The sequence below is a fragment of the Brassica oleracea genome, unplaced genomic scaffold (assembly GCF_000695525.1).
Source record: "Brassica oleracea var. oleracea cultivar TO1000 unplaced genomic scaffold, BOL UnpScaffold00831, whole genome shotgun sequence".
Taxonomy (NCBI): Eukaryota; Viridiplantae; Streptophyta; class Magnoliopsida; order Brassicales; family Brassicaceae; genus Brassica; species Brassica oleracea.
This window is the reverse complement of record NW_013617470.1, coordinates 25,646-50,838: the sequence shown is the minus strand read 5'-3', so window position 1 is coordinate 50,838 and position 25,193 is coordinate 25,646. Positions and strand designations below refer to the sequence as shown.

Here is a 25,193-nt window from a genome sequence, read left to right as displayed (position 1 = left end):
TATAACTTGACTTTGACTTTGTAAGAGATACGCACGGCCTATAAATCCAATCTCATGTCTCATCTTTTTTTCAACTCATACTAAAAAAAGAAGTTTCCATAAAAAGAAAGCTTCCTACAATGTCAGCAGCTCTCTATATCTTCCTCATATTTATCAGCCACACCACAGAAGCCGCTCTCGAACCAGTGACCGACATCGACGGTGGACGTCTCACATCAGGCACCAAATACTACATCTTGCCTGTACTTCGCGGTCGCGGCGGGGGACTAACCATGTCCAAACCCGAAAACAAAACATGTCCTAAAAGCGTCATCCAAGACCAATACGAAATCTCGCAAGGCCTACCGTTGGAGTTCTCACCATCCGACAATTCAAGAATCATCCGCGTCTCAACAGATCTCAACTTCAAGTTCTGTGCGGCTTCGGTCTGGAACTTAGACAATTACGATGAGAAGACGAATCAGTGGTTCGTTACAGCTTGTGGCGTTGAAGGGAATCCAGGTCAGGCAACGGTTGATAACTGGTTCAAGATCGAGAAGTACGAAGATGATTACAAGATCGTGTTTTGTCCAACTGTTTGCAATTTTTGCAAGGTCATGTGTAGAGACGTTGGTGTGTTTGTGCAAGATGGGATGAGAAGACTTGTTCTAAGTGACGTTCCACTAAAAGTTATGTTCAAAAAAGCATAGTTACAATGTAACCTTCTATAATAATAAGTGAGTTTTTTTTTTTACAATACTTGTTCTCAATATCTTTTAATCTAAACACCCTTTAAAGACCATCACCACGGAAGAAAGGTCCATTGAAGAAGGAAGTGGAGAAGGTACCACCACTGTTGGGGAAAAGAGTGAGGAAGCAGATGAGTCCAAGGACTAAGCCCCAAGCGAACCTATCGTCGCCAAGAGGGGTGATCTCATCTTTCGCAGGTGTTTCTTCTCCACCACGGAAGAAAGTTGCAAAGAGTCCCCAAGCTAAACACAAGACGCTTCCGCTGAGACCTCCGATGCCGAGAAGGAGAGACGTGGAAAATGAGAGAATTGCAGCTGTGCTTCTTCCAAACATGGCTTGAGCTATCCGACCTCCTTCTAGTCTCCCACATGGTAACAAGTTCAATGAAGTAACTACCATACCTGAAACAAGTTTATTGAATTTTAGAGAATGATTACACATACTAATAAACAGTGTTCTAAAAAGCGATATAGATGATGACGTTTAGACCTCATAAACGATTTTTTGAAACAATTTTTTTTTTTAAATCGGTTTAGACGCTTAAAATTGGTGTTTAGCTGGTTTAGACATCCGCATAATCATCAATAATCACATATTAAACGCCTAACTGGCTAGCGATTTCATGAACATTGCTAGCAAAAGAGACAAAGTTACTTAACTTACCCAAAAGACCAGCGAAAGCGAGAGGATCAACAGGAACTCCGACTCCTTCGACCGCATTTGGCAATACATTGCCGAGATCGTCCGCGTAAGGACCGACAACAAATTGGATAAACGAAAGCAACGGGTTATTATCCAAGAACTGTGGCCTTATATACCTATATAGAATGTTTGAGACACACACATCAGAGAGACAGTAGTGTGTAGAACAGTTACGAAGAGAAAAGAGTTTTTGTTTATGAATCCTTACAGAGCATTTTCTCCTCCGTTGAAACTACCATCAGATATAAACGCAGCTGCTGCAAGAAGCAGCGAAGTCAGGTACGCACTAGCTGTACGCGCCACTGGGATATCAAACAACGCCTTTTTGTTAGGAAGCAACGACTCGTAGTTGTTCATAACTCCTAAGCAACCAGTCCAGTTCGACGGCACCAGAAACGACGGGCTTAGTTTGACACCATGTCTTGCAGCTGTTACTCTGGTTGCTATCTGAAACAAACAGTAAAGGGTTTATTCAGTTAACACTAGACATCATCAGCAATGTGTAGCTAGCAATCTTGAATATACTGCAAGGATTTACCTCTGAGACGCCTAAGATGGAAAGAAACCCACCAAAGAGTGGAACTACATTAGCAATGTAGTCATCGAAGGTAGCGTTGGGTTTAAGGAAGAAACCACTCATAAGAGCTATGGTTCCAAAGGTTGTAACACATAAACTGATTGCAGTGATATAACCCCAAGGAGTGCTTAATCTAGTCGATTCAAATTGAAGATCTATTTCGGCTTTTGGTTGCACCATACACACCTTCACAAGCACAACAAAGAACAAAACAACTTTAGCCTTAACCCTAAGATCAAGAACATCAGGTTAGAGAGCTTTGAAGTTCTTTACTACCTGTTTTGTGATCTCATTGGACTTCTCTTCCATGAACCATACAACAACATCACGTCCCGCTGCTTCAGAGAGCTTAGCTTCAAGCTTAGGTGTGACCTCATCAATGGGCTTCCTCAGATTCCCAATGAAGATTCCTCCATCTCCAAACCGACGAACGTCCGTGGCGAAAAACGTATCGAAGCCAAAACAGCTCTTTAACTGTAAATACAACACAAACAGTGTCAGAACGATGCAAAACCCAAACATCCAAGAAGAATCATGATGTGATGATTAGTTTTACCTTGTTGAGATCAAGAGCCTTGAAAGCCTCTTCTGCCTTCTCAAGCCTTTCTTTCTCTCTAACCAAACTATCACGAGCCAAGCTGTTGAATACTCTTATGATCGGATTCTCATTATTGCTCTCTCTGTTCAGCTCTTTCAGCTTACGATCAGTTCTCGTCTTCTCAAGCTTTATAGCAGCTTCTATTGATGGATTCCCCATGAACTTCTTGAACTCCTCGTCTGTCTTCCAATCCATCTCTTGCTGCTTTGATTTCTCTTCATCTTCTTCTTCACTGTTTTCAGGAGACGGCGGTGCATTGTTGTTAGACTGGTCCTCCTTTCGCTCCTCAGCTATCGCCACGGGAGAGGAAGCATCGTTGGCAGACTCACGAACTCGATCATCTTCTGGTGAAAATCTCAAATGAGTGCTGCGTCTTGTACTCTGCTTCACAGGTTTTGCAAGTTTCAGTGATATTGATTTGTTAATGCCACGAAAAGGAGAACTGTGACAGGAGTGGAGAGTTAAGGAAGATGAAGAGGGAGTAGATACAAAGAGGGAAGCCATAGTTTACGTAATCTCAGAATGATTAAAATGTGATGAAGACAAAGCATCTCTCTGAGAAAGTATTTGAAGGGAGAACAGAGAAATGTCTGGAAAGTTTGAGAAGAAACTCAAACAATACAGGTGTACTAGATATGTAAGAAAAGAGACAAATGTGTCACATCAAGGTAACAAAGGGAGACACGAGAACCAGATGATATAATCAATTAGATAAAAAACCTTAAAATCATTATCTGGGAAAGAAGAATCTGGTCGGAAAGACTACAAGGAAAAAGGATGGAGAGAACAAACATATATAAAGAGATGTAGAAACCCAAGTGCTCTTTTGTCTAGGAAGAAGCAGCAGGAGCAGCTACTTTCTCTTCAGCAGCAGCAGCTTCGAATGTCTCACCAGCAACAAGATCTGGGACATCATCGTCATCCTCCTCTTGGATGGTTGCTGAGGCATTACCTTCACCAGGAGGTTGCTTCTTCAACTGCTCTGCTAGCTTCCTCAGATTGTCCATGTTGTCTGGTCCTGAATTAGATCAAAGTAAAACAAAATTTAAGGATCTTTGATTTAGGGGATGGGGAAGAGCATGTAACAAGTAAAACTACGTGGAACATACCGAGTTGGCTGAGGATCTGAGGAAGGATATCTTCCAATTCTATAGAAAAGCAGCAACAAGTTTTCAATATTTAATCAGAAAAAAATGGAATGAAAAAGAAACATGAAAATAGAGATGAAAAGATGCATACTTTTGGTCTGAGGAGAACCGCTAACAACCCATGTGTTTGCAGCAATTGAAGCTTGAACTGATCCAAAAAAGAGACAACACACAATGATCAGTAACATGCAAAAGGTTTACAATTTTTCTAGTGTAAAAATAACTTACCCTTAGGGTTGGTGAACTGAATAACAACATCATCCTTGAAGATGTTAACTTCTTCAATAGCTGGGATGGAGTTAACTCCAATTCTCTTCAAGGTGCTTTGAAGCTTCTTGTCATCAGTTGTATTGGTCTTGTGCACAGCCTTCTTCTTTCTGCAGTGAGAGAGATCAAATGGTTCATATAACAAGAAACCAAAGTCACTACTAAGGATTGAAAATGGCAAAAAGAGACAAGCTTTTACCTTCTTACTGTACCCTTTCCGCCAGTGCGGACAGTGGTAGCCATCTTCATCAACTTCTCCCGATTCATCTGTGTATGAACCATACAAACCCAACATTAATTAAACCATTCAGTAGATTCAAAAGAATCTCGTATATTGCAATTAGAACTATGGATTATACATTCACAAAAACCTTATTTTATATTAAAAAAAACATAATCAATGAGAACAAAAGTGAATCTTTTAAAAGTCAGATGCGTATGAATTAGAGCTAATTGAACTATTGAGATTAACCTTAGCATCGAATTGGATTAAGTAGACTCATTCAATTTAATCAAACATACACAGAAGTTGAAAAGCAATAAACATCGTCTTTCAAAATTCCAATTACCGACAAAACTGAAAATCAGACAAAAACTTGTACGAAGAAATGATAAGACACAACAGAAGAGAAATGGATTTACCTTGAGATTTGATTATTGAGGTTCGTTTCTCTTCAAAGAGTGCAAGGAGATAAGAAGAAAATGACAGAGAGAGAGACAAGCGGGCGGCGGAGAGAAGAAGGGTTCTCTTGCCTCTTTAACTAGATTCTATTCGGAGCAGAGCTCTTCTGTTAATCCAACGGTTAATATCGTACGATCTACAAAGAAGACTCAATCTCTACCGTTGGATCGTATAACAAGGCTCGATAAATTAATGGCCCAATCGTTATCTATGGCCCATAGGCCCAAAATAAGCTGGTTATCGAAATAAGCTAACCAAGTGTTCAATCATCGATTACCGCGTTTTGCACACACCAGTGGAACGTTTGTGTGTTATCAGTGAACAGATGCGTTTGCTGACCAAAATTGAGTAAAGTAGAAGGTACTCGATTTTTATTGATAATCTCAACATGGTATATGATGATATCCATGAATATAAAAGTTACATTAGATAGAAGAGATGTAGAGCCAAAACGCATAATCATAAAACATTAAAACGCAATCACCTGAAAGGTTTTTCATTTTTTTACTGCTTCTTCTGCACAACATTCTCCAAATACCAATCATAAGTCTGGCGCAAACCATCTCTAATAGAAACCTTCGGGGTCCAACCCAAAGACGCGAGCTTGGAGCTATCCATCAGCTTCCTCGGCGTCCCATCGGGTTTAGTACAATCCCAAACAAGCTTCCCTTCAAACCCAACAACTTCTTTAACCAACTCAGCCAACTCTTTGATCGTCACTTCCACACCACTCCCCACATTAACATGCTCAAACCCACTGTACTTCTCCATCAAGAAAACACAAGCATCAGCCAAATCATCCACGTGCAAAAACTCCCTCAACGGGCTTCCACTTCCCCACACCACAACTTCCTCAGCATTATTGGCCTTAGCTTCGTGGAACCTCCTCATCAGAGCGGGCAGCACATGAGAATTCTCAGGGTGGAAATTATCGTTCGGACCGTAGAGGTTCGTCGGCATACCGGAGATAGCATCCCATTGATGCTGAATCCTGTACGCTTGGCACATCTTGATCCCCGCGATCTTGGCGATGGCGTACCACTCGTTGGTGGGCTCGAGTGGGCCGGTGAGGAGAGCTGATTCGGGGATGGGCTGAGGAGCGAACTTGGGGTAGATGCAGGAGGAGCCGAGGAAGAGGAGTTTCTTGACGCCGTTAGTGTAAGCGGAGTGGATCACGTTGGTTTGGATTTGGAGATTGACGGCGATGAAGTCAGCTGGGTAGGTGTTGTTGGCGTGGATCCCACCGACTTTGGCTGCGGCGAGGATGACGTAAGCAGGCTTCTCTGCGGAGAAGAAGGATTCGACGTCGGCTTGGTTGGTGAGATCGAGCTCGGAATGTGTTCGGAGGATGAGATTTGTGAAACCGGATTCTTGGAGTTTTCGGACAATGGCGGATCCGACCAATCCTCTGTGTCCAGCGACGAAGATCTTCGCGGATTTCTCCGACATAAACAAACCTGGTTTCATTTCTGAAACAAAATTTACGAGAAAATTATCAATTCCACAATCATTTTCACTAGCATCTTACGAAGGGAATGAGATTTGAAGGATGACGTACCGGATCCTGTGGTGTCTGCCATTGTTGAGTTTTATTGGATCGGAATTAAAGGTTTCTGCAAAGAAGACGAGAGATCTTAGAGAAAGAGATTTTGACTTATATAGCCACGAGTTTACGAAGTCAACGTACAAAAGCGTAGATTTGTAGAAAAGTTACAATCCTCGGAGGATGGCAACGTGGGGGATCTGAGACTCCGCCGGCGATCTGAATTGTTGTCGGCCACTTCTTTTTTATTTACCGGATGAGCCCTATCATCAAGATTATTACTTTGTGGCCCATGGGCCTAGAATAGTAATTTCCGTCGTTACGGTAGTAAACCGGACCAAATTGAGGTTCGCCTTCGCCCCTACAAAACCTTTTTTAACGTGAAGGTGGCAGGTTCGAAATCAGCATGAGTCACTTCTTGATTATTATTACACCAAAAAAAAAGATTAAAACCAAATTGTCGTGCTGGCGCGTAAGAAATAAATAAACAAGGATAACAGAGAAATGAATGCAAGCAGGAACCAGGAATTGCACTGGCAAATCTGGCAATGAGGTGTCTGAAGAGGACATAAACTATCTGCCAGATATGAGAGAAGTTTCTACAGCGTTGGAGAGGATCTGTTGTTGTTGTTCATGACCAAATGATGGTGCAAGTTCAAATAGACTGAGCATAAAATGTGATAAATAGGTGATTCATTGAGCACAGTGATTGCAAGAACAACGTTTCATGGTGTGTAAATATATGGTTTTATAAAGTTCGAGTTATTATTTTGTCAAATACGTTTCTTAAGTAATTTTGCTAATGTTGTTAGGTTTTTGTTTTCTTGTTGATACATTTATTGTGTTTCTAAGTTTCAGAGACGTAATTGTTATTATATTCAGTTACATTGCCTGATCTAACAATAACATCTTCATATCATGAATAAGTAGTAAGAAATAGATTAATGGTGATAGATAGATAACATATGGACGAAATTTAGCCATGACCAAAGTAACTTAACAACTGTAACTAGACAAAAGAAAACAAACTGAAGTCAATGCCCGAACCATACAACTAGAGCATGGTGCGTTCTTGACTCCTACTTCCCACTAGATATTCCCATTTCAGACACACAAAAACTTCAGGAAAACAAAAACCCCCCAACAAAAAAAAAAACTCAACAAGAGAGTGAAGAGAGGAGACAAATACCCAGAAGAGTAATGACTTCTTACAAACTTTGCTGGAATTAAAGGCAAAATAAGTAGTACTACTTATTAACTTCACTTCTGTAATCATCATTGAAGACCCTTCTCAGAAATCAGATGGGAAAATGAGCTATTAATGGCGTCCTCAATTAAGCAGCTGAAGGAGAATTCAAGGTGGTTTTAATTTGGTGGACAGTAGTACTGATGAGGTTATTAACTGTTTCCATTGACTCCATATTCAATTTCCCTGACTGCAAACTACTCACCATTATCTGAAACCCAACCGTTATCAATGAACCCCCTCCTCCTCCTCCTCCTTCAGCTTTAATCTCTGCGTTTTGATTATTCCTGCCTCCCTCGGGTAAAACAGCGAAACCCGAGGGTAAAATAGGAATATAAGAAGTGTCTTGACCAGTCATTGCCATGTTCAGTGCTGAGAGATCCGCTGGAGTGTAGACCACAAGCGAGCCTGATGAGTCTACGCAGCTTTCTTGTAGAATCAGCATGTTGTTTTGTGATGATGATGCATTGAAGCCCTTTTGAACAAAAAGTATATACCAAATTATTATCAATCAGTAGAATCATGAACTAAATGATCTGTATAAGGTAGGTAGCGTACACGCAGAACCGAAATGCAGTTTCCAGGGTGTGATCCGTTTGCGATATGAGCAACTTCTTGAACCGAGTTTCCATTCAAAAGAACGTCCCACTATAATACCAAAACAATAGAACATTAGAAGAAAAAAACTAAAAAATGTTACACGAAATGATCTTTAGTGCATGTAGTAGTACCTGAGGTCGAGTTCTTTCATCTTTGAGGTAATTAAAGACGTTTTGTGGAGAAACTGGGAGCCAGAAACTGGTGGCTGCACATAGAACCATTCCATTTGGTTCGTGCTGACTCTTATACGAAGTCACACGGATTCCAAATGCATCCAATCCCGAAAAAACAGGTGTCCGAGTGTTGTTAGATGTGCCAACGCTCAAGCAAAAGTTGCTTACCATTCTTTGAGCAAGTCTCATTATACTTTGCTTCCCTTCAGGCAATGGAATCACTGAAAGGTTTTCAAATGTGTTACTTGAAGGATATTAAGCTGATAAATTAAGATTTAAATGTTTCAGTTTACCTCCTTTGAGATCACGTGATGATGTTGCTGGTTCAAGTAGAGCCGTGAATCTCTCACACATTCTTTGGAGAGTAGCGATCCAACGTTCAGCTCCAAAAGCTATTCCTTCACGGACATTATCTTTAAACATCTCATGAATCGGTTCTTGCTCCTCGACTTCAACATGTTCAACCCAAGAAACCTGTTGTTATACATTCAAAGATGCAATCAAATGATCATAGATTCTATTAAAATGAAACAAAACAGAACAGTTACACACAAACCTTGGAATAGCCATTGGACAAGTCTTGAATCAAGCAACCAGAAGGAAATCGATATGACCGAGCATGAGTTATAAACTGAGGAAGCTCATATGAGACATTCACAATAGCCCAAGTTCCATGTTCGATTTGCTGACAATATCTTAGCACACTAAACTCACGCGTTGGTACCAGTGGAGAAAGCACTTGAAGCTCTTCAAGCATCTAGCACAAGCCAAAAGCAAAGTTGGTTAAAAGGTTTACACAAACAAAGATATCATTTTCAACAATGTGTTTTTCTTATTACCAAATGCAAGGCATCTCCGTGGTTTCCACGCAATCCAGATGAAATCACTGCAAGAGTTTTAGATGAGGCAATGATTGAAGAGAAAAGCTCTGAAGATTTGACCTGCAAGTTAATGAAACCCCCACATGAGAAAAAAAAAACAAGAAACCAAAGTTTTTGAGTTTAGTTACTTACAGAGTCCATGAGCATATCCACAAGTGTCATAGCATTAGTGAACACAACGCCAGAAGATCTAGTTGCTTCTTTTCGAAGGTTGTGATTCTTTCCTCCACGACCACTTGATCTTGGGAACATATTCTCATAGCTATCGAGATTGAGAACGTCTCTGCATCCATTGGCTTTGATCCAGAGAGGCTCGTTTGTTTGTGTAAGCCTAAGCAACTCTTCCATAGCGGTCACAGCAATGTTGGTCATGAGAGACTTATCCATGTCTGATAAAACCAAGTTCGGTTGAGATGGTAAAGTAGGAGGAACAGGCATTGAAGAGCTACTACTTCCTGGAAGAAGATCAAAATCAAGGGAAGGACCACTGTGGAAAAACTCTAATGGCGAAACGTGCATCGGGTTTAGTAGTGGTGGGAGATGAGAGAATGGTCTCCCCATGAATTGAGCTGCAACGCTTGAAACCTTTTCGAGCTGCCAAAAAGGAAACATAAAAAGTTTAAGCTCTAAAGTCAAACAACAGTGCATGAAGAAGGTTTAAGAAAGAGAAAGAAAAAGCTAGAACCTCTTCTCTAAGGTGTGCATTTTCGATTCGAAGCTTCTGTTCATCAAAGTAAGAGTCTTCATGAAGAGGAGCGTCACCACAGTTGAGGCAAATGGCGTGTTTGATAGCTTCTCTAATAGCAATGTTCTCGCAACGAATCCTATCATTCTCTTCCTTGAGTGCACAGTTATCAGCTCTCTCGTGTTGTGCCTTTAAAAAGAAACGACGTTTATGTAGGGGAAGGAGACAATAACAAAGAGTGAAAGTAAAAGTTGAAAACCTTCTTTTGAGTTCTTCGGTTCTGAAACCAAAACTTGATCTGTCTTGGAGATAAACCCAACTCTTTGCTAAGTTGCAACCTCTGTTTCTCATCTGGATGTTGACACTCATTGAAACTCCTACAAACAAAATCATCAGAGAACAGAGCGAGAAAACAAAGAGAAGAATAAAAGGGATAATAATACATACGATTCAAGGCGATGGATCTGGTGAGGTGTGTGGCGGTGGAATCGTTTCTTCATCTTCTTCTTGTCCGTTTCAGAGCTGTCCCCAAGAAACTCCATCTTGATTCACAGTATAAAGGTCTAGTAGACAAAGAAACAGTAACAAAAGCCTTTTGTTCCTCAACTCTCTTTAAACCAAACAAAGTAAAACTTGCTAACTCTGGACCATCACACAACCCAGAGAGAGAGAGAAAAACAGGGGAAAAAGAAAGTTACAAACTTTGAACTACCCAAAGGAAGAAAAAAAAAAGAGAATTTTTTAAGAGCATAATTGTTTGTGTGTTTGAGAGTGAGGAGGATATAAAGAGAAGAAAAAGAAAAGAAACGGAAGAGAATCTGATAGCCGTAATTATGTCTCTTGTCTTTCTACAGAACCACTTAGAGAGAGAGAGAGAGTACTTGTATCTTGCCGCCATTAGTGCTTTCTTTTCTTCTCTTCCACATTTTGCTCCTTTTACATTCATTACAGATTCCAAAATCTCTCCTTTTTCCCTCTCTCTCCTTACCTGTCTCTCTAGAGAAATCGCGTAACTGATACTGATTGGGGAGGGGGTTTTAATGGCGTTTGACAGGAGGCGAAGAGAGAGAGGTTTAAGGGTTTTAAATTCTCTTGCTTCTTTCTCCATTACTGCACCTTGTACTCTCTCTCTCTCTCTCTCTCTCACCATTTTCGAGGTAGTGAGAGAGTGAGATGCCTGAAACCAAACTCATCTCTACCGTCATTGGTTAAGTCGCCGGAGAGTTTTAAATCAACCAAATGGTATACAAAACCGGCGACTTTATCCACTTTCTCCGGTCTGGTGGGGTTTATCAGTTTCGTGTGTATTGACAAAATTGAACTTTTTCTTTGGGATTTTACTGACTCACTCCTCACTGGGAATATTCTTATGTCATATGTTGGGAATACTGAAATTTATGCAATCAACTTTGCATAATACTAGAAATAATTTACAGTTGTGTCATCATTTGACTATTTTTAGGAAATTCTTCTGACGTTCATCAGAGTGAAACAACATTTTGTTTGGTAAACTATAGTCTACAGCTTTAATGGGTGCATAACTATTTTCTTTACAAGGAATATATTAATTCGTTTAAGCTGTACTAACCTTTTTTCTTTAAATGATGGGTATGCAATACCATATTTATCGCAACTCGTTAGCTAGGAACATCACATACACGTTAAGTAACTAATTTATCAAGTTCATCACTAATTGAAATACACTGATTAGAACACCATGTAAAAGAAGATTTATACATAATAATTAAAGTTTTAACAGTACCAGAATCTTATCATCTAGTGCTCTTGTTGAGCTGAAACGAAATTAATTGCACATTCCCATGATAAATCTGTAGTTAGATCCTTAAAATAGTTGAAACCTCTGCTGATTTATATCTATTAAGCACTCCTAGAATACCTCTACTCCTAAAGCCAAACAATTATCAAGAGTAAGAATGCTTGTTAAAGCATAAACTCAGGTGATGATGGGACTTACATCTTCTTTCTTCCCCAGGTGAATGCCTACAGCCATTTGATCAGCCATCTTTTTTTTTTTTTTTTGGTCTCTTCATTCGCTACACTCCGTTTGTTCCTCTCTTCGTTTGCGTTTATTTGTTGGTGGAGCTTCATACCAATCTCCTACTCTCAATGCATTTGACATACACATCACTGCTTCTTCAACTGCTTCTCTCTCCTCTGGATGTAGATCCTCTAGCGACAACGTTGAAGCCACCTCGTCGAATTGGAGTATAGCAGCTTGCTACAAAAAGAACAACAATGGTTTAAAGGCGCAAATCTTCAAGGTGATTTACGCATTAAGTTAAACAAAGACGATCCATTTACCACATTCATTATATCAGCTTCAAGACTTGTATCTCTGTGAAGCTTTGGGACTGTGATGCTATTGAACCACTGCATATATTCAGTTTCATCAACATTGCCTCCTTCATTCTCCACAATGTTCTCCCTTCGCCTCATCCATTCTTCATCTGCTGTGTTCATGTCTTCCAGTAAGTCTTCGTCATGGGTTTTCTCGTTTTTTCTGTGAGGAACTTCTCCGGGGATAACTTGGCAAAGACCAAACTGCTTCATACATCGATCTGGCAAGTGCCATTCCACTACTTTTGGAGAAATCAGTTTTGTTCTTGACCTACCAAGTAGTAGATTATCTTTGAAGCTTTGTGGGACAATGTCAAGATCTCCTTCGAAGGGGCACCAACTAACCTAAAGAGAGACAAGTAAGTAGTAACAATCATGAGGGATTCACAAAGACATTGAATATCTAAGGATCCAGTGAATAAACTCTTACATGTGATGGCTCTAGATCATCAAGTGCCTTGCGATACTTGAACAAATCATTCTTTGAACGACTCTGCTGCCTTCCTTTCCACAAAAGTGCCAGGGGAAACTGACGGGTGGTTCTCTTTGGCCGGTCAATATTCAGATGGAAGTAACTCCAACACTAAAGATTAGTAACCCAATTAGTACAAGGCCTAAGGTGATAAGACAGAACATAAAACCTCTTAAAGACAACAAAGAGAAACAAAAACCTGTAAGAGCGTCAAGCATCCACCAATGATACTCTGAGACCTCTGAGAAGCATTACCAATCTGCCTATACAAGAACGCCAACGCAGCAGCACCCCAAGCGTACTCCCCAGCTCTCTCGAAATCCTCAAAGAGAATAAGATAATCCACAGAGATCTTACTAGGATCCGTAGTTGCGAAAACCGTGCTCCCAACAAGGTATATAAGATAAGCACGCGTGTGATACTCAACCTCTTCCTTCGAAGCTCCCTTAGGACACTCTGCGAAACTCTCCTTCAACCATCTCGCAGTCACTCGGTTCCCGCTCAGCTCACCTTGCGGCAGCTTCCCCAAGAGTCTCTGACATACCTGAGACGGGTCTTCGTCTCTTTCTTTGACACCAACAACCACAGGCTTCCCGTCAACAGCAAGACCGAGGATCAAGGATACTTCGTCGAGAGTGATTGTCATTTCACCGCAGGGGAAGTGAAAGGTGTTGGTTTCTCTTCGCCAACGCTCAACGAGTGCGGAGATTAGAGAGTTGTTTAGACTGATTGATCCTATTAGCCTGAACCAACCAAAGCCTGCTTTGTCAACTAAGTCTATCTGTTCCTTTGTGAGCTTCCAGTGATGAAGCAGTGACGTTCGTTCCTGGCATCTAAGCACACCTCTCTCCTGGAAAAAAAAGACAAAACAGAGCAGTTGTATCAAGTGTTGTTTCGATTAAGACAAGGATAATGGAGATGGAGATTGAGATTATTACTACCTGTCCTGTCATAATAGCGGAAGACACGTGCTTATCTTGCTCGTAAAGGACCGGCATGGTCACTAATCCTGTGGATTTTATCTGATTCAGTAATGATAATGGCAATCTAAATTAGGGTTTCTGTGTCAAGCGAGATCAATTTGACACAATGGTTCCGTAAAACTACTAGCGGAAAGAAGAGCATATATAATCGACGCTTACTATTTAGAAACGAAATCAGATGAGGAAGATCGGCGAAAGTTGCTTCGAGATCGCCGTCGCTGTGCAGATCGCCGCTGCTGCGCAGAGAGTGAAGTATTTAATTTGGGTAAAAAGATAAAAGGGAAATACCCGTTAATCAATTTTTTTTGTCATGGATATAATCTATGCGCGTTAAAACGACCAAAATATTTCATTAAAAAATAAATATATATTTATATTTGGATTTTTAATGTCAAAACACCTCAATTATGTTTTATTCGGGTATAAACCCCTCAATTATTGATCTAACTTAGAAATTTCCCAACTCAGTTATGTTAATGTAACAACTCCTCGTGTCTGCATTAACGTTAAAATATGTAACTTGTTGTAAAGTCCAAAACTCAACGTTTTATTTATGACCAAAAACAACAGAGTATTCGTATCTCTTCTTCATCTCCAAAATCCCCAACTCGAAAAATTTAGGGCTCTTGTAGGTTCTCTCCAATCTTCTTCTTAGTTCAAGTATGTAGAGTGGCTGTTAGGTTTAGCAGATTCACCAGTTGATATCTAAGTTTGTCCACCAAAAAAACGAGATTGTGAGTTCAGCGCTTTGAAAACGGTCGGATGATGCTGGGACATATGTAATGATGTCTAATATATATAAAAGAAGTGGGAAAAGGGAGGAAGCTGCAGAGATGAGGATGAATATGAAGGAAAGAGGGTTGAAGAAACCGCCTGGTTGCAGTTGGATTCCGGTCTGGTTTCAGACGCATACTTTTGTAGTTGGAGACTTGTCTCATCCTCAGTTTGAAGCTCTTAATTGGGTTGTAACAGATCTTAGCAACAAAATGAGGAAGAACAAGAACATGAATTCAGATGTTGAAGAAGATGAGTTCTTACTTCTGGTATTATAGATTTGAATTCGATCTTTTTACCATTTTATACTGAATATACAGTCATTCATTCTTCTTTGTTATATAAAAAAATGTTGAGTGGGTCAGTTTTTGTTTACATGAAACTAGCTAGTACGCAAACTCGATAAGCTATCGTGTTAACACTAATCCTAAATCAAATGTATTGAGTCACAGTAAGAAAGCCTAACCAATGCTAGTGTTGTAATGAAATAAGAGTATAACAAACCCAGCAGAGACTACTATCTCCTAGCCTTCAGACATGGACCAAACTCAACAACAACAACAAGAATAAAAAAGAGAAACAAACAAAAAAAAAGTAAAGAGGATGGCCAAATTAAATGAAGAGAGGAAGATTAGAGGGAGATTTTACATGGTGCATAAAACGTTCTTCGTCGGCAAGACTTTCTTGATATGAAGAAAGACATAAGTAAGATTATTGGTGTCTTGGAGATTTTTATAGCTAAGTCTTAGAAGTGTTGTTGGTTTTCTTTTGGTCAAGTTGTTGTTGTTAGTTGTTGGTGTCACTTGGTTACACTGTTGCGTAATTGAAGTCATTTGTTTACATTTTATCATTTATGATCAATATTTTCAAGACATGAAGTGATTAGAATACACATAAACTTGAAAATCTAAACATAACATGAAGCTTATAAAAAGGCAAAAGAAGAGTAGTCTTAACACGAGATAATTTGAAACACCAAAAAAGTTATAGTGGCGTTAAGACGAGATAAAATAAAACAACAAAGTGAAACAACAAAACATGGTTCTACAACGGGCGGATAGCTTAGCACGTAGTGCTAGGAAACAACCGTCTTTCGTCATTCACATGGATGCGGAGTTACCGATTTGGTTTATAGAGTCAATATGAGTCAAAAAAAAAAAAAACTCTCTCAGCTTCTTGTTGTCAAAAAAAAACATGGTTCTACACTTCTAATGACCTTCAGCTTAGATAATCCTAAACAAAAACATTAAAATAACCCTCTTGCTTCAGTTAATCTCACCTTCCTTCAATGTCCCTTTTTTTATTTTGACACAGGACACACGAAACACAAAACAACTCTCTCAGCCTCTGTCCTATTAACCCTCTTATGATTCTCACAATTGAAATTCAAAAAGCCTAGAATTTGGAAAACGTAAGAGTCGTCATCTCTTTCTCTCGTTAATTTTAGAAATAGTTAGGGTTAGAGGAAGCGTAAGTCATAAGTTAAACTACATGATGTTTTAAATAAATGTTGTGTTGTTTTTATTAAGAAATCATGTGGTTTTAAAAATTATCAAAACACAGCGTTTTGTTTAAACGGTAAAACTAACAGAGGGGTTGTTACATTAAGATAAGTGAGTTGGGGGTTTATACATTGAATTAATAATCGAGGGGTTTATACCCGAATGAAACATAAATGAGGGGTTTTTGTATTAAAAATCCTTTATATTTCTAAGATTAACTAGTCCAATTAAAGTTAAAGATAAGAGATTTGAGATTGAGGTTTAAAATTTTATAAAATAAAAAATAAATATTAAAAGTTTGAAAATAAAAATTTTAAAAATGGTTTCAAAAAGTATTTTCGAATTACAAAAGGAAAATTAAAAAAAAAATAAAAACAAATTTCGAAAAAGATTCAAAAAAAAATTATAAAAAATTCGAATTTGAAAACATATAACCTAAAACTATATAAAAAACGTTATTTTTCTAATTTTTTATATATATAGGGTATTAAGGTCTTTTTACCTATTAAATGAAATATTTTGGTCATTTTCCTCCTTGCGATCTATTTTTGTGACAAAAACTTGAAAATAGTCTATTTAGAAAAATTGTCCTAAAAACATCATTACCCATACACCTAACGATATTTCAACCAATAGAAAAATAAACTAGAAAATAAAATTAATAAATTCTGCATTAAAATGTTAAAATGACATTTATTTTGCAACGAAAATTTTTCTATACAACAACATTTAATATAAAACTGAGGGAGTATTGGTTTTACGGAAAAGTGTGTATTCTAAACAGTTTCTAATTTCTACATACCGGAAATTTTAGTCTTTGACATAAAAGTTAGTGTGGAAGTCTTTTAGTCCAGTGGTTACTAATGGTTCATTAATGCTTCTACATCAGGAAGTTTGGGGTTTGAACCTCAGAAAACGTAAATTATGCGGATTATGGAAGAAAAAAAATTACCAAAGGTCTTCAGCATGGTGCAAGACTTGTCATTGAACATGGATTTTATAGGACGACTCGGAATAACGCAGTCAGACGTGTATTCTCATATGGTAGTAGAATTGGTGGTAGAATTTTCGGCTGCATAATCGTCTATGTAATATTTTTAATTAATCAAACGTTAAAAGTTAGTTAAGAATTCTAACAGCCTCTTGACTTGTTTGACTTTTTCTTCCCTTCGGTTCAGTAAAAAGAATCTGTCCGAGTCCGACCATGTTGTTGTCTGAAAGAAATCTGGAGCATCATTCTGCTTTCATTCCAGAACTTTCTTTCTTTTGCTCAATCTGATGCTTCACTCCAAGTCGAACCATTCTCTTAACACCTTTCCACATCTCCGGCAACCTTAACCACCAAGAACCTATATACTAGAACATAACACAACCCCACCATTTGCCTATACTTATAGTCTTTATTAGACACACTTCAAGTGTTATTATGATTACTGGAAATAACAAGAATGATAATTTATTGCAGAAATATATGGTTTACATTAACATACAAAGATCTCTCTCTCATTGTAAACTGATCCAAATCCATTTTTGCAGGCAGCCATTGGAAACCACTCATTCTTTTGCTCTATAAGGTCTTCACATCTGTATCTTCGATTGCTATTGTTTGAAACGTTTTAAGCATCTTCAGATTACGTAGATTCAACTAGAGGAAGTTGATACTCATCTGGCTTTAATGCCAAAGCGAAATCAGGAAGTGTTGGTGCCGTCTCCATTATTCTGTTCATCAGAGAGTATCAATTCATCAAAAGAAGAACTCAGCTTTATAATTTATTGCAGAGGAAGCAAAGCCAAATAAAACTCACTTTTCATAAGAGTATAGATCACGGTTTATCCTGACTTTACTCGAAGTATCTTTCGGGATTTTCTCTGTTAGATACTTCATTGTCCCGAAAAGCGGTGGTGTCCTGCAGTAAAACAAATACTGGATCTTCGAAACGACTTCTACATCTGTGACCAATTGAGCTCAGGAGAAAGAATATACCTTGAAGTAGGTGAAGAGGCGTTGAATGCTTCAGAGGCTTTCTTACTTTCTTTGAAACACTCATCTGCAGCTTGTAAAGCAGCAACTGCCATGCCATGTGATTTCTCTGTGTTTCCTTCATCAAGAATCAAACCGTGATAGTAGTAAGCCGCAGCCTGATCCAAAGTATTCCAGAAAATGAAACATGACATTAGACAAATGGAGCTTGATGATTTTACAGGGGCAGAACAAAATGCAGCCAAGGCTCAGGACAGTAACTGAAAAAGGACCAGACAGGTTTACATAATGTAAGGAGTAAGAGAGCAAGAGAAAGACCACAAAACAATACCTTAGCTTCAACATACTTCCACTTAACGAAGAGTCTATGCTTCTCACCCCAACCATTTGCTAATGGAAGATTCATCAAATTGTCTTGTGCCTGTTTTAGTGGCCACCGACAAGGAAAGTGAAGCGTTAATGAAAATTTCAGATGCTTGCAAGACGTGGCAGCCAACTTAAGACAGTAAAATCAGATAAGAGTAAGGAATCTACCTGCTGCCAATATTTAACCATTTCACATGCAAGTCTACGTTTGACTGCAAGAGTGGCCTTAGAACTATCAATTGCCATGCCGAGTTGGATATCAACACCCTAAAAGAAAAAATCAGTAACTTGAAATATGTTATTAGATCACATAAAAAGGAAAGTAACCAAATGTAAGAAACTTAACAATATCCGTTAAAAAGAGAGGTCCTACCTGGCCTAGTGCTTGCAAGCAAAGAGCTCGTAGAACTCCCTCAGCTAGGTCCACCGGTAAACTTCTCCTGCAGAAATACAAATACAAAGATTGTGCCACTAAGTTCAATTCAGAACTACCAACAATTAGAGTAAATTGACATTAGAAATTTTCCGTCTATAAACCTTTGCTCAGCAGAAAACTGAGGGAGAACATTCTTAACAGCACATTCAAGATATCCAGCTGCCTTTAAGAAGACATCGATCGAAGCTCGTCTGTTTTCTATACTCAACGAAACAACAACGAGACTGTTCAGTGTCAGGGACCTTAGCAGCAACATTTAGTTAACAAATTTTTTTCTTTCAAAACCATCAAATAGAATAACACTTAGAGATTAAACATAACATTAAGAATGAGAATTCTCCCCGGGCAAGCGAAGAAGCCTAACCTTCTGATACTTTCGGATGGTTGTGGCCATCACTAAACCCTCTAGGAAGAAGCAGCAAATTGGCTTGTGACATTTGTAGCATTGCCATTAGATGCAAAACAGACAAAACTTCATACCAAATGTTTGACATTGCTGTTTCCTGATCACGAGTACATATGCAAAGAGTTGACGGTACAATATGATGAACCTTTGATGAAAACTGCTCTGATTATAATTATTACTAACCTCTTCTTCATCCTCCTGGTTTACCCAAATAAAATGTACTTTAAACTGTAGATGGCTACCTGAAGAACATCACAAACACTGTAAAGTCAGAATAAATCTCTAAAACCAAACAGATCTTTCAATCTTATAAACACATAACATGATATTACCGTCTTTAGTTAGTTCCAATAGAACAGGAAGATAGTCTACCAAAGCTTGATGGAGATCTGAGAGCGTGGAACCTCCTGCCAAGAAACAATTTCCCCCTTAGAGACGTAAACAGTAGAAAGCAAAACAAAGATAGAAAACATACAAAAGATCTTCTCAGATATATATATAAATACCATGTTGTGTCTTTCTCCTAGTTCTTGTTATTGTAGGACCTTCTTGATTAGCCATCACTACTATACGCGTTCTTAAAGCTGTCAAGCGTTCCACTAGAGTCTTTGGCAATTGATCACCAACTGCTTGTGAAAACTCAACAGGTCTCGGTATCCTTAAACCGGGTACATATACTGAAACCTCACCGATGCTTGTTGGCTTTCTTCTGTTCCCACCAGTGTCTTTCGGCGTTGATGCAAAGCATCCCATTTTTTTCTAACAGAGCTTTATAGAAAAGCTACAAACAGGAAAAAAAAAAAAAATCTAACACTATAAGTCCCAATTTTTGATAAAAGAACACACAGTGACGAAGAAATGATCAAAGCTAGAAGAAGAGAGAAGAATGATTCAAAGGAGAAAACTTGATGATAATAATGGCCAACCAAAAAAAAAACAGCTCAACTCCTTCCTCCTCCACTAGATTCATAAGGATAAAGTTAACACACAGCTCACGAGCTATCTGCCATTACTTGCTCATTCAACGTGACAACGTGACTAGAACTCTACACGATTTTTTTTAAAAACAATAATCTACTTTACGACCGAGGAAAGTCCAACCAGAAACAAACAAGCAAATGAAGTTGTAAGAATATTTACCAAAAAAACAAGTAAAAGAGGATAGATTTCTCACCTTCACCTTAATCAGATGATTGGCTATAAGCTACCCAATGCAACTGGTTTTCTGCAATAAAGGAGAAGCATGTGAGGCACGGAGAAAGCATGAAACTTTAAAGAGCTCCCTCCACTAAGAGGGATGTTGAAAGCAAAATCAAAATCTCGGAATCAGATAAGAAACGAAAAGACCCATTAGAAAAAAGCGAGGACTTGTCAAGGCTGCTAAGCAACTTGACTTGAAAAGAGAAGACTTTGAGTAAAGGGTCACCAAGACTTATGCTATAAAGAAATGAATCATAGAAAGTGATGTTTCATCGGAGCCCCGAAGATTATAAAACTTCCAATTTGTGAAAAGAGGAAACCCCACCAGCTCTAGAAAGCGCTAAACCCTAATTTCACCATAGAATCGTTCAAAATCGTGTCGGGTATAAAGAAAAACTAAGTCAAATCTACAGTGAATCTGGAAAAACAAATAGATTCTTACCAAATATGTATTAAAAACAGCTCCTTTATGTAGCTGAATTGAAAGGAAGGATACTATCACAGATGATTAGTAGACAGAAGTCGAAGAGAATGGTTCTTTAAAAGATTGGTACACATGGAAGGAAGAAGCTGAAGAAAATAATGGAAGAGATGAATTTCAACGCGAGAAGAAAATAAAGCCCTCTCTAGTACCTCACTAGTCACTGTATAGCTCTAGCTAACTACCAAAAAGGACAAAAAAAAATCTACAATTATTATACGTTACTTTGATATTTCTTAATGACATGTAAATCTTACAATCATTAGTCTATCATAATAAGTTAACCAGCGTAGCATCACAGTATTAGCTTATATGTACTGTGAAAAAAAAAATTATTTATATATGAATCATACGCAACTACGAAGTTATGCCATATCTTAAAGCAAAGTAGCAAACTTATGATTAGTGCTACACCATTTATTTATAAACCAAAATTTAAATGATATTATCTTCCAGGTGTGTAATGCCTTTGTGGATATGACTAATGTTCAATTATTTAAATTTTCGGACGTGTTGGCATCATTAGCCGTCCATCGGCCTCATCATCTCAGAACGTTGTAGATTTGCTCTCAAAGACACAGCTTTATATTTTGTTTTCTATAAAACATTCCTAGTCTTATTCGTTATTTTCAAATACATTTATACATATCATGAACGCCATTATAACGTTTGCTATTATATTTGGTACTAGTTAATACAATGAAAGTTGTCCAAAAAAAAAGAAAAAGTTAATACAATGAATACGATTGTATACATGAACCAACATTAGTTTTCTTAGCATCCATTCCACATTACTGAATGTGCACAATCATTCATTTTTTCACTCACAGAAATATCTAAAATGTCAGCTGTTATTTGAACCTAATAATATGATCTATTCTATTAAAACACAAGTGTGACCTATTGATGTTAGTTGAATCCAACAAATATTTTTCATGATACCTACCTTTTGATATGATAACTGTACATAAAAAAAATACAAATTTTATACGATAACCACCGCATCAGTTAACCTAATAACCACCACATCAATTCTCACCTAACTGCATCAATATATTTGAACCATAAACATTTAATTTACAAAACCTATTAAAATTGGGCCATGGACTTTGATTTACATAATTCATTTATAATTGGTATACAAATTATTATGTGTAATAATAATGTAATTATAATTATATACGAAATCAAATCATGTTTAATTTTTATTTTATTTATTTAATCTATCTATTTAATTACTATTTTTTACTAAACAAAACTGTAACAATATTTTGTTATTTTTTAACAAAATAACAGTTTGAAAATAAAGTACCATATTAACGTGTTAAAGGCTATGACACAAATGTATAATTTAACACTATAATAAATTCAATGCAATTATACAAATACTTTACTAATCATTTTTTTAAATTACGCAAATACGTTTGTCGATAAAAACACAAGTATGATTAAAAAAATACATATATATTACAAGGAAAGAAACAAATATATAAATTTAATTTTAAATAATATATACAAAACAAATAATATACCCACTCTCTAGTACTTATAGTAAACCACAAGTATAAAACTAAAAGACAATCATCATTAAAACATATCATTTAGATTTTTGTTGTTGTTGTTGTTACAAATAGATAATAATTAACGACGGACAAAATCCTCGCCGGCCTGAACGTTATATAAGGTGCATAGCCACTCCACGTCCATTCACACTTGTTCGTTTATGTCTCCGTAATTAATACGCCGGTGGCTTCGCTTCTGTTCTATAAAGGAAACTACAAGTTATGTCACTGTCCACGTGGCTGCCTTATTGGGCATATAGACGTTACTATACATGTTTTTTTTTTGCGAGGGCTCACAACAAAAATAGTAACCAGTGAAATTATTATTTGTGTGGGGAACCACTGGGCAGGTGTCGAGGCCTGAGGTTGCTGAACATCGCGGCTGTCTTTCACCGCCCAACGGTCCGAATACTTTATAAAGCTGGCAAGGTGGTTGGTCCTCAATCATTCCGTTATGTTGAACGTATCTTCTGCTTTTTTTTCTTTTCGTTTTCATCTACGGCTCTTGCCTTTTATAGAACAGTCTTATATTTCTTTTTTTTTTGTAAACTAAACAGTCTTATATTTCTCTGATCTGTATAAGCAACAAAACATCATTAGAGGACTATATTAGTGTTTATTATTGACTTACTATCATTACATGTTTAATCTATATTATATAAAAGTTGAGGCTATAAGCCATCGAAGACGTCCACGTAAGATTTAAAACGACTAATAGTATGATGACAAATCGATATTTTAGTTTATTAGTTTTTAAAATGTCAATATTTCCAAAGTTGTATTGAAAACGAAATTAATAATCCATATATAATTCAAACTAAAAAAATAAATATTAACATTTTACAACTTGCTTTAAAATGTTAATTGTTATAATAAAATGGAAAATAAAAAGTAAAAAGGCTATAATCCATAGGACGCGTCCATATAGGATTTAAAACCACCAATAAAAATATGACAAATCAAATTAAATGTTAATATTTCCAAAAAATGTATATTATTAGTTTTTAAAATGTCATGATTTCCAAATTAATGTATATTAACAGAAAATATAAGTTCTAATACTTAATGTCGATATATAATTATTAGATTTAAAAATAAAAATTTTAAAAGTCAAAACATAGCCTTAAATACTATATTACCTATTAATAAAAGATGTATATTATCTAATAAAGTAGGCTAATAAAAAATTATTAGTTTTAAAATGTCATGATTTCCAAATTTTCAATACTCAATGTTGATATATAATTATTAGATTTAAAAAACAAAATTTTAAAAGTTAAAACATATCCTTAAATATTATATTACATTTTAATAAAAAATGTATATTATCTAATAAAGTAGGCTAATAAAAAAATAGTTAGTTTTTAAATGTCATGATTTCCAAATTATGTATATTAACATAAAATAGACTAACGAAAAAAATGGAAAACTGATGTTAAAGGAGATGAATAACAAAAACTAAAACATCTAAAAGGGAAATTCACTAAATACATACAATAAGAAACTTTCCAACTTATAAAGTAGTGGATGACTATAAATAATTGTCTAAAGTTCTAAAAGTTTTCAAGATTTACTTTGAGAAATAGAGAGATATTGAAAAGAGAAAATAGATATTTACACAATGGTTGTTTCTGCTATTTCTTTAGTTTTCGATTATTTTAGAAAATGTTTGAATAAGAATGAAGTTCTTGATTGAGTGGTTGACTTTTGGGAATCACGTAACATCAACAAGGGTGGTTTACTTATGGGTCTCGAGTTATTTCTTATTGATCAAAAGGTATAATTTTTTTTATCTAGACAATTTCAATTTAAAATTTAATAAGCACGACATTGTTTGTTTGACACAATTTTTTACAGAGAACAACAATCCCACACCGTCATACCAGCTAATCGTATAGCGTGCTATGAAGATGATTTAAAGGCTGGTGTAGTTTATAAGATTAAGAACTTCTTGGTCATCAACAACAAAACAAGTTACAAGGTGATTTCTCACAAGTTCCTTATTCAGTTCACTCAGCAAATAGTTATTAATCAAAAAGTATATAAAATTTGAAGCTATAAATTATGATTTAAAGCAACCACTCGTATTATGACAAATCATTATTTTATTTTATTAGTTTTTAAAATGTCAAAATTTCCAAAAAATTATTTATTTCCAAATAAAAAATAAACCAGTATCAAATATGGAAAACTTACAAAAGTAAAAACATCACAGATAAGTTAGCTTAATATATAGCATAATTTCGAAAAGTAACCTTAAAAATTACCAAAATAATAATTGATTTAAAAATGTATTATGACAGAATTTTAAAAATTTAGTTTATATACTATATAAAAGTTGAGGTTATAAGCCACTAGGAACGTCCATATATGATTAAAACCACCAATCAATTATGAAAAATCATCATCTTAATTTTTGCTATCTATACTATACAAAAATTGAGACTATTTAAAAATTTAGGCTATAAGCCATTGAGAACGTTCACGTTGGATGTTAAACGGCCAATCAAAATATGATACATCGTTATTTCATTTATTATTTTAAAAATGTTTATATTTTCCAAAATTGTTTATTTCAAAATAAAACAAAAACCAATATCAAATTAGTTAAGTTAACAAAAATAAAACATTATAAATAAGTTAACTTAATATATAAAATATTTTTTGAAATTTAGCATAAACATATAAATACAAAATAATAATTAATTTAAAATATGCAAGACTTTCAAAAAATTATAAGTAAACAAAATTTATTTTAGGCTATATGCTAATGAACATATTCACAAATAACATATGCTATGTATAAGTTGAAGGTATAAAATATTGAGAATGTTCACATCA

General features: G+C 36.5%; 7 protein-coding genes across 10 annotated transcripts; 1 reads left to right on the top strand and 6 right to left on the bottom strand.

Annotated features, from left to right (window-relative positions):
* The first annotated feature begins 39 nt into the window (after positions 1-39).
* LOC106320160 (miraculin-like) lies at positions 40-716 on the top strand. The gene has a single exon (XM_013758529.1). It carries the CDS (start codon positions 120-122, stop codon positions 687-689), a length of 570 nt encoding a protein of 189 aa, XP_013613983.1. The 5' UTR covers positions 40-119; the 3' UTR covers positions 690-716.
* Positions 654-3,130, bottom strand: LOC106320159 (probable zinc metallopeptidase EGY3, chloroplastic). Its single transcript, XM_013758528.1, has 6 exons — positions 2,565-3,130; positions 2,285-2,482; positions 1,970-2,194; positions 1,640-1,878; positions 1,393-1,547; positions 654-1,130 (listed from the first exon to the last, which is right to left on the bottom strand). Exons 1-6 carry the CDS (start codon positions 3,108-3,110, stop codon positions 772-774), a joined length of 1,722 nt encoding a protein of 573 aa, XP_013613982.1. The 5' UTR covers positions 3,111-3,130; the 3' UTR covers positions 654-771.
* A 156-nt stretch (positions 3,131-3,286) lies between these two features.
* On the bottom strand, positions 3,287-4,809 carry LOC106320162 (transcription factor BTF3 homolog 4). The gene is made up of 6 exons (XM_013758531.1): positions 4,664-4,809; positions 4,221-4,288; positions 3,983-4,131; positions 3,846-3,902; positions 3,716-3,754; positions 3,287-3,624 (listed from the first exon to the last, which is right to left on the bottom strand). The coding sequence occupies exons 2-6, from the start codon at positions 4,286-4,288 to the stop codon at positions 3,437-3,439; spliced, it is 501 nt and encodes a 166-aa protein (XP_013613985.1). The 5' UTR covers positions 4,664-4,809; the 3' UTR covers positions 3,287-3,436.
* Positions 4,810-5,052: 243 nt separating this feature from the next.
* LOC106320147 (putative GDP-L-fucose synthase 2) lies at positions 5,053-6,498 on the bottom strand. Its single transcript, XM_013758515.1, has 3 exons — positions 6,391-6,498; positions 6,262-6,316; positions 5,053-6,172 (listed from the first exon to the last, which is right to left on the bottom strand). The coding sequence occupies exons 2-3, from the start codon at positions 6,281-6,283 to the stop codon at positions 5,208-5,210; spliced, it is 987 nt and encodes a 328-aa protein (XP_013613969.1). The 5' UTR covers positions 6,284-6,316; positions 6,391-6,498; the 3' UTR covers positions 5,053-5,207.
* Positions 6,499-7,176: 678 nt separating this feature from the next.
* On the bottom strand, positions 7,177-11,460 carry LOC106320155 (homeobox-leucine zipper protein HDG12). Of its 2 annotated transcripts, XM_013758522.1 has the most exons (11): positions 10,713-11,460; positions 10,279-10,394; positions 10,091-10,208; positions 9,832-10,020; positions 9,279-9,740; positions 9,105-9,206; positions 8,822-9,022; positions 8,559-8,739; positions 8,224-8,486; positions 8,051-8,140; positions 7,177-7,967 (listed from the first exon to the last, which is right to left on the bottom strand). In XM_013758522.1, exons 2-11 carry the CDS (start codon positions 10,371-10,373, stop codon positions 7,581-7,583), a joined length of 2,088 nt encoding a protein of 695 aa, XP_013613976.1. In that variant the 5' UTR covers positions 10,374-10,394; positions 10,713-11,460; the 3' UTR covers positions 7,177-7,580. The 2 variants fall into 2 exon arrangements, with proteins under 2 accessions (XP_013613976.1, XP_013613977.1); XM_013758523.1 differs by lacking the exon at positions 10,713-11,460 and having other exon boundaries at positions 10,279-10,704.
* A 148-nt stretch (positions 11,461-11,608) lies between these two features.
* LOC106320156 (serine/threonine-protein phosphatase 7 long form homolog) lies at positions 11,609-13,935 on the bottom strand. 2 transcript variants are annotated; one of them, XM_013758525.1, is made up of 6 exons: positions 13,804-13,935; positions 13,603-13,670; positions 12,861-13,511; positions 12,620-12,772; positions 12,154-12,534; positions 11,609-12,070 (listed from the first exon to the last, which is right to left on the bottom strand). In XM_013758525.1, the coding sequence occupies exons 2-6, from the start codon at positions 13,657-13,659 to the stop codon at positions 11,879-11,881; spliced, it is 1,434 nt and encodes a 477-aa protein (XP_013613979.1). In that variant the 5' UTR covers positions 13,660-13,670; positions 13,804-13,935; the 3' UTR covers positions 11,609-11,878. The 2 variants fall into 2 exon arrangements, with proteins under 2 accessions (XP_013613979.1, XP_013613978.1); XM_013758524.1 differs by having other exon boundaries at positions 13,603-13,683; positions 13,804-13,919.
* Positions 13,936-17,300: 3,365 nt separating this feature from the next.
* On the bottom strand, positions 17,301-21,040 carry LOC106320148. Of its 2 annotated transcripts, none has more exons than XM_013758517.1 (13): positions 20,752-21,040; positions 20,284-20,334; positions 19,616-19,890; positions 19,442-19,513; positions 19,293-19,351; positions 19,068-19,206; positions 18,805-18,901; positions 18,641-18,707; positions 18,436-18,534; positions 18,233-18,322; positions 17,905-18,059; positions 17,726-17,827; positions 17,301-17,639 (listed from the first exon to the last, which is right to left on the bottom strand). In XM_013758517.1, exons 3-13 carry the CDS (start codon positions 19,860-19,862, stop codon positions 17,552-17,554), a joined length of 1,215 nt encoding a protein of 404 aa, XP_013613971.1. In that variant the 5' UTR covers positions 19,863-19,890; positions 20,284-20,334; positions 20,752-21,040; the 3' UTR covers positions 17,301-17,551. The 2 variants fall into 2 exon arrangements, with proteins under 2 accessions (XP_013613971.1, XP_013613970.1); XM_013758516.1 differs by having other exon boundaries at positions 19,442-19,516; positions 20,752-21,037.
* Positions 21,041-25,193: the final 4,153 nt, after the last annotated feature.

What these genes read in the sequence shown, in the direction of transcription:
- LOC106320160 (XM_013758529.1), top strand. Translation starts at nt 120, where the DNA reads ATGTCAGCAGCTCTCTATATCTTCCTCATATTTATCAGCCACACCACA.
- LOC106320159 (XM_013758528.1), bottom strand. Translation starts at nt 3,110, where the DNA reads ATGGCTTCCCTCTTTGTATCTACTCCCTCTTCATCTTCCTTAACTCTC. An exon ending in CCAATGAGATCACAAAACAG is followed by an intron (nt 2,195 to 2,284) that starts GTAGTAAAGAAC and finishes GTGCTTGTGAAG; the next exon opens with GTGTGTATGGTGCAACCAAA. An exon ending in AACGGAGGAGAAAATGCTCT is followed by an intron (nt 1,548 to 1,639) that starts GTAAGGATTCAT and finishes CATTCTATATAG; the next exon opens with GTATATAAGGCCACAGTTCT.
- LOC106320162 (XM_013758531.1), bottom strand. Translation starts at nt 4,288, where the DNA reads ATGAATCGGGAGAAGTTGATGAAGATGGCTACCACTGTCCGCACTGGC. An exon ending in TCAGTTCACCAACCCTAAGG is followed by an intron (nt 3,903 to 3,982) that starts GTAAGTTATTTT and finishes TTTTTGGATCAG; the next exon opens with TTCAAGCTTCAATTGCTGCA. An exon ending in TCAGATCCTCAGCCAACTCG is followed by an intron (nt 3,625 to 3,715) that starts GTATGTTCCACG and finishes GATCTAATTCAG; the next exon opens with GACCAGACAACATGGACAAT.
- LOC106320147 (XM_013758515.1), bottom strand. Translation starts at nt 6,283, where the DNA reads ATGGCAGACACCACAGGATCCG. An exon ending in GGCAGACACCACAGGATCCG is followed by an intron (nt 6,173 to 6,261) that starts GTACGTCATCCT and finishes ATTTTGTTTCAG; the next exon opens with AAATGAAACCAGGTTTGTTT.
- LOC106320155 (XM_013758522.1), bottom strand. Translation starts at nt 10,373, where the DNA reads ATGGAGTTTCTTGGGGACAGCTCTGAAACGGACAAGAAGAAGATGAAG. An exon ending in ATGCACACCTTAGAGAAGAG is followed by an intron (nt 9,741 to 9,831) that starts GTTCTAGCTTTT and finishes CCTTTTTGGCAG; the next exon opens with CTCGAAAAGGTTTCAAGCGT. An exon ending in ACGGAGATGCCTTGCATTTG is followed by an intron (nt 9,023 to 9,104) that starts GTAATAAGAAAA and finishes GGCTTGTGCTAG; the next exon opens with ATGCTTGAAGAGCTTCAAGT.
- LOC106320156 (XM_013758525.1), bottom strand. Translation starts at nt 13,659, where the DNA reads ATGCCGGTCCTTTACGAGCAAGATAAGCACGTGTCTTCCGCTATTATG. An exon ending in CCGCTATTATGACAGGACAG is followed by an intron (nt 13,512 to 13,602) that starts GTAGTAATAATC and finishes TTTTTTTTCCAG; the next exon opens with GAGAGAGGTGTGCTTAGATG. An exon ending in AAGCTGATATAATGAATGTG is followed by an intron (nt 12,071 to 12,153) that starts GTAAATGGATCG and finishes TTCTTTTTGTAG; the next exon opens with CAAGCTGCTATACTCCAATT.
- LOC106320148 (XM_013758516.1), bottom strand. Translation starts at nt 19,862, where the DNA reads ATGGGATGCTTTGCATCAACGCCGAAAGACACTGGTGGGAACAGAAGA. An exon ending in TAGGAGAAAGACACAACATG is followed by an intron (nt 19,517 to 19,615) that starts GTATTTATATAT and finishes GTTTCTTGGCAG; the next exon opens with GAGGTTCCACGCTCTCAGAT. An exon ending in GCCTCTTCACCTACTTCAAG is followed by an intron (nt 17,828 to 17,904) that starts GTATATTCTTTC and finishes GTTTTACTGCAG; the next exon opens with GACACCACCGCTTTTCGGGA.